This window comes from Chlorocebus sabaeus, chromosome 8 (genome assembly GCF_047675955.1).
Source record: "Chlorocebus sabaeus isolate Y175 chromosome 8, mChlSab1.0.hap1, whole genome shotgun sequence".
Taxonomy (NCBI): Eukaryota; Metazoa; Chordata; class Mammalia; order Primates; family Cercopithecidae; genus Chlorocebus; species Chlorocebus sabaeus.
The window spans coordinates 11,463,207-11,474,454 of record NC_132911.1 but is presented as its reverse complement, the minus strand read 5'-3'; the positions used below and the strand labels follow the sequence as shown (position 1 = coordinate 11,474,454).

At 48.5% G+C, this 11,248-nt stretch overlaps 1 protein-coding gene across 1 annotated transcript; it reads left to right on the top strand.

Annotated features, from left to right (window-relative positions):
- Window positions 1–4,489: 4,489 nt before the first annotated feature.
- On the top strand, window positions 4,490–6,987 carry CLDN23 (claudin 23). Its single transcript, XM_007961690.3, has one exon. It carries the CDS (start codon window positions 5,178–5,180, stop codon window positions 6,057–6,059), a length of 882 nt encoding a protein of 293 aa, XP_007959881.3. The 5' UTR covers window positions 4,490–5,177; the 3' UTR covers window positions 6,060–6,987.
- The last annotated feature ends 4,261 nt before the right edge of the window (window positions 6,988–11,248 follow it).

The window sequence follows — 11,248 nt, the reverse complement described above, 5'->3', positions numbered from 1 at the left end:
TGACACTACTGACCTGTACCTAGGTAACCTGTACACGTAACATGGTTCAGATGGTAAGTTTTATGTGTATGTTACTATAATTTTTTAAAAAGCAATGTATGCTATATTCTTCTATTGTGTTACTATGTAGGAACTTCACAAAAATTCTTTCATTTATTTAATAGATATGTATCAAGTACCCACTAAGAGCTAGGCACTATTCCAGCAGCTGAGATACAGCCAAAAGCAACATCTCTAGTCTTTGAAACTTATAATGCAGGGTAGGAAACAATATAGATAAGTCAGTACACAAATATTAGAAAACACCTGGCAGTGATAAATTCTATAGAGAGAACAAATTAGAGTGAAATGATACCCAGCTAACAGGAGGGCTACTTTAAACTGGATGTGAAGAGTTATTGATTTATTTTCTACAACATTAGGCACTCTCCAACATTAGGCACTCTCCAAAACAGCCGTTGGACTACTGGCCAGCAAGAAAAACTAATCCAATATTGAAGGGGCTTGGTTCCATTCAGGCGGTTTTAATGCTATTTAAAAATAAAGATCATAGTTTAAGTTTTTTCATAGTTTAAATTTTATTCCATAACCCACTGTAGTGGATTTACCATAGGATGATTATCAGTGGTGTTCATTTCTCACTCATATTCAGAATTCTCATAGCATAACATTGTAAACAAAATTGTCTTATCGCTTAGCAAACACAGGAAAGGGTGTTCAGAGTTCCAGGAAGAAAAGAGAAAATAGACTTTGGAGAAAGTAAGATAAAGACCTGGTAGAGGGACTCTGAGGTGATCTAGTGCAGGGGTCCCCAACCCCTGGGCCACCAACCAGTACCAGTCTGTGGCCTGTTAGGAACTGGGCCGCACAGTGGGCAGTGAACCGCGGGCGAGCAAGCATTACTGCCTGGGCTCCACCTCCTGTCAGATGAGCGTTGGCATTAGATTCTCACAGGAGTGTGAATCCCATTGTGACCTGCACGTGCGAGGGATCTAGGCTGCCTGATGATCCGAGGTGGAACAGTTTCATCCCGAAGCCATCTTTCCCCCCACAACCCCATGGAAAAACTACCTTCCATGAAAACTGTCCCTGGTGCCAAAGAGTTTGGGGACCGATGATCTAGTGGACCTCTGTCCTGGCCAAAGTTGGTAATGTGACTTTCCAAGATGAAGCTGTTGCAGAAGGTTGCACCTCTGTGCGAGGTGGTAGCAGAGGCCCAGCTTGTGCAGGCAAACAGGGGACTCAGTATTACTCTCTTTAGACTTAATTGCTGGGGGCTCACTATTCATTTCAAAACCTGCAGCATAGTCAACAGATTCTTGCATTACCACCGGGCCCTTCTTCAGAAAAGAAATCTATGGTAGAACCTGGGTATCCACTTACACAGCCCAGGTCTTAATCTCAGCAATCATTCATTCATTCCTGCCACACAGTGACTCATGCTTTATTTCTCCCTCAGACTTCACATGAACTCAGAAGGCAGGGAACAGAGGTCAGCTCTATCCCCAGATGCAATGCTTAGCACAATCACTTCTTTCCTTATTGCCGCAGAAAGTGACTCCCCACAGGCCTATGCTTATTTGTCGTAAATATCTGGAGTTATCCCATACCCTTTTTTTCTATGCTGAGGAAAAAGAAACATTCAAACAAATCCACCTGCTTACTGAGATGTATGTTACGATCTGTTTTGGCCAGATGGTCATTTGTTGGAAAATTCTGTTGGTACTGTGTGGAAGAACACAGGGCAGAAAGACATCAAATTGATTTGTTGAGTGGTTGCGGTGGCCCAGGCACAAAGATGTGTTTGGAGGACAGAACAGAACAAGATCTATGTGGTCCCTGCCCTCAGAGAACTCCCAGACCAGCTAGAAAACAAGATGATTCAAGGACTAAGGAGTTGTGGTGAGTGCTGTGATAGAAGGGCGTCATGGAAGTACATGAAAGGGAAATTAACTTAATCTAGGGGATGAAGGAAACCCTCCCAGAGAAAATGGCACTTAAGCAAAGATCTAAGGATGCATTGGAGTGGGGAAGTGATAGGCAGGACACTAGGAAAAGAGGAGGGCATCTGCAAAGGTCTAGAAGCAAAAGGGCACACAATGCTTGGGGAAAATGTGGGGAAAAATCCAGTTTCTTTGGGTTATAATGTGAGGAGATGAGGGGGAAGGGAGGGAGGACAGGGCTGGAATGCAGGGCTGGGTGGGACTGGGAATGGTCTTGTAAAGCGTTAATGCAGACCAGCTGTGAGGGTGGTGTGGCTAATAAAAAGGGAGCCACAAAGCGCAGTGTAGGAGACCAGGTAGCAGCTTAAGGAGAAAGATGGGAGAATGGCCTGTACTGGGAAGAGGCAGTAGAGAAGAAAGAGATGTGGAAGGACGAAGGACAGATTTAGGAGGTAGAACACCCAGGATTCCCTTCCTCCCCACAGGTAAATAACCCCTGGGCTTCACTCATTCCACAGAGATCTAAGCAAAAAGGAAACTATTTTGGAAGAGGATTCAAATCACAAGAAGTGTTTATGAAGTGGCAGTGTCGCACATGATACCTTCTGTATAAGAGGGTTGCCAAATTGATTCCTGCTTTAGATAGTTCATCACCAAACAGATAATGAAACAAGACAAATTGTAAATGATGTATAGACCAGGCACGATGGCTCACACCTGTAATCCCAGCACTTTGGGAAGCCAAGGTTGGCAGATGACTTGAGATCAGGAGTTCGAGACCAGCCTGGGCAACAAGGTGAAATCCCGTTTCTACTAAAAATACAAAAATTATCTGGGCGTGGTGGTGGATGCCTATAATCCCAGCTTCTAGGGAGGCTGAGGCAGAGTTGCTTGCTTGAACCCAGGGACCGGAAGTTGCAGTGAGCCGAGATTTCGTCATTGCACTCTAGGCTGGGCAGCAGAGCAAGACTCCATCTCGAAAAACACTTTTTTAATTAAAAAAATTAAAAATGATGTATATATCACTATTACATGAATGATGCAACAGCATTATTCACAATAGCCAAAAGGTAAAAGCAATGTAAGTGTCCATGGGTGGATGACTGGATAAACAAAATGTGGTATTTATGTACAATGGAATATCATTCAACCTTCAAAAGGAAGGACATTCTGACACGTGCTACAGTACGGATGAACCTGGAGGCCATCATGCTCAGTGAAATAAGCCAGTCACGGAAGGACAAACACTGTCCGATTCCAGTTATATGAGGTACCTAAAGTAGTTAAAGTTATAGAGAGAAAAAGTAGAATGGTGATCACCAGGGCCTGTGGGGGAGGGAGGAAAGGGGAGTTAGTGTTTAATGGGTACAGTGTCAGTTTGGGAAGAGGAAAAAGCCCCAGGAGTGGATGGTGGTGAGGGTATCAGCAAAGTGAATGTACATTGAGCTGTACACTTAAAGATGGTTACAATGGTCAACAGTATGTTACATGTATGTTACCACAGGTTTTTTTAATTTAAAAATATTCTTTTTAAAAAGGCAGTCATTGCCATTCCTAGTGTTGTCCACTCTGGAATACTCAAAATTATTTCAAACCAACGCTAAATTAACTTCAATTTTTAAAACAGTTTTAATTTTAAACAATTATAAAGGTAATACATTTTCATTGTAAAAATATAGAAAATACAAAAAAGTGTCGTTAAAGGATAATTTTTAGAAAAAATGTAAACATCGTGACTTTCACACAAATACAAAATGAATATGTATGAAAGATGTTATTTAACTCCTTATTGAATAAGGAAACCAGTGTGATGTTAAAACCAAAGAAGCTGGCCACTTGCCTGCAGTCCTAGCTACTCCAGAGGCTGAGGCGGGATACTCACCTGAGCCCAGGAGTTTGCAACCTGCCTGGGCAACACAGCGAAACTCCCCAACCCTGTTTAAAATAAATAAATAAACAAAAGAAAAAGAAAAAAAAATGCAAAGAACAAAAGGACACATATACACAGGCAAACAGGAATGCTAAAATGAATTTACAAATCAATGCCATACTGGTCAGTATCCACTGGGCAATAATCATTCCACTGAGACAAACTCATTAGCTTTGATGTTGACAAAAGTCATTTGCAATACTAGCGGCTTTCCATAATGTATAGAGTTGTAAAAGAACCTACAGAGGAGGAAAGGCCACAGGACCCTGTAAAATTAAATAAACCTGCAAAAAGTGCTAAGCAGGACACCCAGGAATACCCGTCCCTCCTTCTAGTCCCCTTGAAAGTCTTTCACAAGGCGGAAAAAGGAAAGGAAAATCCTCATGTAACCCTTCTGCCCAGAAATACACTGGCACGGATTCTTTAGAGACGGATTTAATCCAGAATGTGGAGCCTTTATTAAGGAAATCAATCAGGTGCAACGTTCTGGGACACGCTCCTGGACTGGGTGGGCTGCGGCACCCTGACCCAACGCACCTCCAACCCCCGGGAGCGCTCGGCACCGCCCACTTCTCTGCGAGTGGCTGCAAGTTGCTGAGCAAACCTGGGGGCCATCGGGAACCTTCTGGGGGTGGAGGGCGAAGCTATAAGCGCAGGGTCGAAGGGCAGGCACGGGAAAAAAAATTCTAGGAACCGAGATCCGCTGCGCGGCAGGGCTGCGCAGCCACCGCGTCCCGGCAGCGCCGCCTCTTTCCCTCCCCGCCCACCGCCCGCCTGGCAGCGCTGGGCGGTGCGAGGAGCCAGGGGCGGGGCGACCTTTGCTCCGGCCTGGAGCAATCCAGGGCAGGCGTGGCCCAGCCGCCCGGCTGCAAGTTGGGGTGTCCCCGCCGCTCGGATCCCCATCTCGCCTGACGCGCGCGAGGTGGCCCCGCTGCTTCCTGCGCACACCTCGGGTCCCTCCCTCCCGGGCCGGGTTTGGCCGCTGCGGCCGCCCCTGGGCGCCCGCGCCCGGACCCGCGGTTTCGGTCAGACCCGCCCGCGGGCTGGTTTCGATTAGGGCCAGTAGGAGGGCGGAGCGGCCGGGACGCAAGGAGGGAACTAGCCTGAGTGGGGACGGTCCCCGCGCAGGAGACAAAGAGCGTCCCTGGAGCGATCTGGGCGCAGGACCCCGACCCGGAGCCCGGGGCATCCGCGCTGACTTCGAGTCCCCGGAGCCCGGGGCACGGCAGGGAGAAGACGGCGGAGAAGGCGACAGCAGAGAAGGAAGGCAGGCTGCAGGGGCGCCGTCGGCGCGGCGGGCCGGGATGCGGACGCCGGTGGTGATGACGCTGGGCATGGTGTTCGCGCCCTGCGGGCTGCTGTTCAACCTGACCAGCACGCTGGCGCCCGGCTGGCGACTGGTGAAGGGCTTCCTGTACCAGCCAGTGGACGTGGAGTTGTACCAGGGCCTGTGGGACATGTGTCGCGAGCAGAGCAGCAGAGAGCGCGAGTGCGGCCAGCAGGACGAGTGGGGCTACTTCGAGGCCCAGCCCGTGTTGGTGGCGCGGGCACTCATGGTCACCTCGCTGGCCGTCACGGTCCTGGGGCTGCTGCTGGCGTCGCTGGGCGTGCGCTGCTGGCAGGACGCGCCCAACTTCGTGCTGGCCGGACTCTCGGGCGTCGTGCTCTTCGTCGCCGGCCTCCTCAGCCTCATACCCGTGTCCTGGTACAACCACTTCTTGAGGGACCGCGACGTCCTGCCCGCCCCGCCCAGCCCGGTCACGGTGCAGGTCAGCTACAGCCTGGTGCTGGGCTACCTGGGCAGCTGCCTGCTGCTGCTGGGCGGCTTCTCGCTGGCGCTCAGCTTCGCGCCCTGGTGCGAGAAGCGTTGTCGCCGCAGCCGCAAGGCGCCCTCCGCCGGGCCTCGCCGCAGCAGCGTCAGCACCATCCAAGTGGAGTGGCCCGAGCCCGAGCTGACGCCCGCCATCAAGTACTACAGCGACGGCCAGCACCGACCGCCGCCTGCCCAGCACCGCAAGCCCAAGCCCAAGGTCGGCTTTCCCATGCCCCGGCCGCCGCCCAAGGCCTACACCAACTCGGTGGACGTCCTCGCCGGGGAGGGGTGGGAGGCGGCCCAGTCCCAGGACTCTCCCTCGTGCAGCAGCCACCCCTGCGACAGCACGCTGCCCTGCGACTCCGACCTCTAGACGCCTGTAGAGCCCGGGGGGCGTCGGGTGGCAAACGACTCACCCCCGCACAGGCGCGCCTGGCTCCGAATTGGAACCCGGACACTTGCCCCTCGCTGGTGTGGATGGAAATCTTCCTTTCGTGGGACCAAACAGGACTCCTTGGACGATTAGTTGAGGGTGGGTTTGGTTTTCTTCTTAAAGAGTTTAGTTTTCCTCTCCAGAGGGATCAGGGTCCTCTTAGGGAGTGACGGGCTTTTCATATTTTTTTTGCTGAAGCGTATATGGAAAGGGTGGCGTTTGGGTCACGTGGACCAGAGACAGTAACAAGTGTTGAAATCAGCAGTGCTCAGAAACAATTTAACACCTTGAAACGACAATATTCTAAAGTACTGATGAATCTTGCATCAATATAATTATTGGGTTTTTTTTTTTTTTCTTTTTCCTGCTGTATAACTCGTTGCCATGCAAACTCTCAAGAGGCCAATATATTCCTGGCCATGTTTGAATGAGCCTCTTAAAATAAACTTAGAGCCATGCAAATGCCAGCAGTTTAATAGATTTCATGGAATGAAATAACGTGATTAACTCATAGCTACATATCATTGCATAAATGGGATTGATCTTTTTTCTCACTTATTTTTGCTGTGAAAGTTGAGGGCATGCAAGAGTTTCTCTTCCAGAAGCCGGGAGGAGAATGAAGGTCCTAATACTGTACTATTCCACCCTTTGGACGCCTCGTCCAGGACACAGACGACCCTAGGTTTAACATTTTGTACAAAATGGAACCTGTTAATCACATTAAAGCACATATGTATATATCTTTTATTTATAAATTAAATTTTAGAACAATAGTTTCAGTACATCCACAAAAGCTCTCTTGTCTTCAGTACAACCTTTGGGAGTTTAAACATTCATTACTGACAATTTCCTGGCTGCCTGGGCACTTGTGTCTGAAATCTAGCACTCAAATCTTTGCACCTCTTAGCATAAGGTTACTAAAGAAAAAAAAAAAGAGCCAACGGGCCCCACTTAAGTCCCTGATTACTTTGTTTTCAGGTTCATGCTATTTCTGTGCAAAGCCAAGTCTATTGTTGAGAGAACAAGAAGCACCAGTTTCCACTTGAGGTGAGACTGGAAATCTTTTCCTTTGTAGCAGTGGTGCTTAGAATCACAGGAAGGCAGCTATGTGTTCCATGATGGGGACTGGGTCTCCAGCAGGGCTGGCTTCCATTCCAAGTGGTTCATTTAAGGGTGCCTTTAACTGAACTGAATCTCATCTTTAAAACCTGCCGGTCAGAGGTAGGAACATTCAGTTCAGCAAGCCCTGATAACAGCTATGATGGGGCTAATAGCCCATGCTGCCTGTTAGAGTGGAAGGGATGATGGAGATTCACCTCCCTTGCCATTTGGTCCTAGAATCACTTGTTTCTCTCTTTCTGAAGCCAGGCTTTCATGTGTAGGCTCTATCACTTTGGAACATCTTTCAAATGCAGATTCTGCTTGGGTAGATCTGGAGTGAGGCCCTGAAATGATTTCCTAACTAGCTCCCAGGAGATGCCAATGCTGCCGGCTCATGGGCCACACTAGGATTTGCAAGGCTTTCGCTGGGACTATGTCCCACTCGAATTTCAATCCCAACTGGTGGCTCGTATGCAGACCTTTGAGTGCCTGCCACCGAGATGAGCTTGGGGACTTGCTCGAGGGTACAAAGCCAGAATGGAGAAAGTCAACAGGGCCTTTTTCCACTAACACCTCCGAAGGCAGCAATTAGGGTCCTGAGAAGTCAGCACCTAGCAGACACCATGCAGGTACCGGACTCCTGGGAAATGCGGAGTCTAGGCTGCATGGTAATTCTGTCTCCAGGGAAGCTTTAGTAAAAACAAACAAAACTGATGTTTTGTGTGTTTTGCTTTTCTCCCCATCCCAATGATTCTCCGCTGCCTTATATGCAAAACATTTCCTGCCTGAGGATTAGGATTCGGTTGCTGAGAGTTAAAACTCTACTTTTCCCCTATCAAGACAAAAAAGCTAAAACTCCCCCCTTTAAAAATACAAACTGCTTTTTGCTATAGAAATGTTCAAGACAGCCTGTAATCCCAGTGCTTTGGGAGGCCAAGTGGAAGGAATGCTTTGAGGCCAGGAGTTCGAGACCAGCCTGGGCAACATAGCTAGACCCCGTGTCTACAAAAAAAAATTTTTTTAAATTAGGCATAGTGGCAACATGCCTAGAGTCCTAGATACTTACGAGGCTGAGGCAGCAGGATCACTTAAGCCCAGGAGTTCAAGGCGGTAGTGAACTAAAGCACACCACTGCATTCCAGCCTGGGCAACAGAGCAAGACTGTCTCTTTAAAAAAAAAAAAAAAAAAAAAAAAAATCAGGACAGCATGAAAAGACTCCTGCATCACTCGGGGATCCACGTTTGGCCTGAGGGTCATTCTCTGCCACAGCAAGTCTCAGGAGTTGCTGCTGCGGGTAAGAATTTATCCTAAACTTGTCCTAAACTTACCACTGACCAGCCCAGCAACGGCACCACAGAGAACACACTGAAAGCATTTCTGTCTTGTATCAAGCCCTTCTGACCTGCCAGACTCATGTTTAATCCTCCCCATCCCCATAGGAAGTGGGAGTCCCCATCGTAATGAAGTCTTTTTCGAGATTACTCAAGCGATGCTGAGAGGACGGTGAGATCTGTGAAGGTAGGGCAGAAACTGCTGTAACGCACCCCTGCTCTACCTATTCACCAGTCTGGCTCTCATCTAGACACACGCCCTCACCAAGGAGGGGTGTGGCGAGCACACAGCTGGTTCTCCACCGTGGAGGCTGCAGGAGGAGCTGTCAGGGTGCTTTGGCAACCATCCTCCCCGTCATTGTGTAGATCGTTCACTCAGTATGTTTTTGGGCGTCTGACATTTTGCCAGCACATTTGTGGGCACCGCAGAAAACAATACTATCCAGGCCCATTCTGTGTGGAACTTAAATACTCTCCAGTGATCGTGTACAAATAAAATGAAAAAGATTAAGCCTGAAATCAAGGAATGGAGGAAGAAAGGTGTTTTTTTGTTTTTGTTTTGTTTTGTTTTTGGGAGACAGGGTCTCACTCTGTCGCCCAGGCTGAAGTGCAGTGACATGATGAGGGCTCGCTGCAGTCTCAACCTCCCAGTCTCAATGCATCCTCCAGCCTCAGCCTTCCAAGTAGCTGGGACCACAGGTATGCATCACATCACCCAGCTAATGTTTTTGTTTTGTTTTGGTTTTGGTTTTGGTTTTGTACAGACAGAATCTCACTATGTCACCTAGGCTGGTCTCAAACTCCTGAGCTCAAGTGATCCTCTCACCTTGGCCCCCCAAAGTGCTGGAATTAGAGGTGAAAGCTCCCACACCTGGCCACAGGTGATATTTTAGGAAAAGTGGTCAGGAAGAAGGAGGTACTTGGGCAGAGAACTGAAAGAAGAGAGAGAGGAGCCTTTTAGGCAGAAGGAACAACTTCAAGTTTCCACTAGAGAAAATGTGAAAACAGGTGGGCATCTCAGTCTCACTACAGCTAGTTTTGCTTCTCCTTCGTTCTAGAATCAGGTGGGAAGGCCAAGAAGCAGCTGCTGGTACAATGAAGTAACCCTGAGTCAACCTTGTCATCTACTCTTTGTCAGGCTAACAGAATCTTTCACAGGGAATACCATCTGGAACAAATTCACCCTGTCTTCTAGAATATTTCTGTAAGCAGACAGGGAGGGTCTCTGGGGATTCTAGGAATTTAATCAACTTGAGCAATCAGCCTGTTTTGCAGCCTCGTGCCCTGCAGTCTGTTTCTTCCTAGACCCTGTGTGGTCACCCAGTTGGTTAAAAGCAGCTCCTGACAGGTCCCAGCAACTTAGAGATGAACTGAGTGAACTTTCCTCATGGCCATTCTATAGTCTCCACCCCAGGGGAGCAGCAGCTTCACGAGCAACCACATGCGACCTGTGTGCTGGCATGAGGACTCACTGCATTGGCGCCACTGGGACACCTCCTCTGCGTGCAATGCACCCCCTCCCCTCTCCATCACCCCTTAAAACCCACCTGTCACTTTCCCTCTGGGAGACACTGCTTTGGAGAATAATCCCAGAGCCCTTCTTACTTGTGCCAAGGAATGAAACTCCTATTGATCACACACCTGCGTTCTCAAGGAGCATGGTTTGTTATTCATCGGACCAACACACCCTAACTTTTTGGGGGTAACATTTCCAGAATCAAAAATAAGCAATTTCTTTTTCTTTTCTTTTTTTTTGAGACAGGGTCTCCCTCTGTCACCCAGGCTGGAGTGCAGTGGCATGATCTTGGCTCACTGCAGCTTTAATCTCCCGGGTTCAAGTGATTCTCCCACCTCGGCCTCCCAAGTAGTTGGGACCAAAGGCACACACCACCATGCCTGGCTAATTTTTTGCATGTTTTTGTAAAGAGGGGGTTTCTCCATGTTGCCCAGACTGGTCTCAAACTCCTGAGCTCAGGAGATCCACCTGCTTCAGCCTCCCAAAATGCTGGGATTACAGGCGTGAGCCACCATGTAAGCAAAAAATAAGCAACTTCATGTGTGAATAGTCCTCCACTAAGTAGGACTGAACACGTGAAAACAAGGTTTCATTTGTTCACATCAAGGAAAATATAGACAGAGCTTAGCAGGGGGAACACTGCTGACAAGGGGACTTGATTCTTCAGTGGCATGTGGAGAGAATGGCTTAAGACTTGATTGAACCCATTTAACTTTTGTCCTACTGGTAGCCCAAGTTACACCGAGGCTCTGACAAGGTGAGCCAGCAGTACCCCTTGTAAAGCAATGTGACCAGTGGGTTGAGAGTCTGGGAGGGCAGGAGATGCCTTTCACAGGTACCAAATGCCTCTCTATTGTTTTGCATAGAGAAAGTGACATGGGGCCTGAGGCCACTGACACTTTTCCCCTACCACCATGTTTGCTAGTCACAATGACTCCCAAAGAGCTGCCTCTCACTATGGCGGGGCTAAGGGAGGCTAGACAAGATCACTGCAATTTTTCTAGAACTTTGATGATACCTGCCTCCAAAGAGGGTAAGCCTTGCCCTTGCTGGGCTTCTGTTTCCTCATCCGTAAAACTGGGGAGACTGAATTAGATATTTTCAAGGGCATCTCTAACTTTATTCTGAGGGTGACAGTTAAGAAAGGAGATTGAGAGGAGAGAAACAAAACTTGAACAGT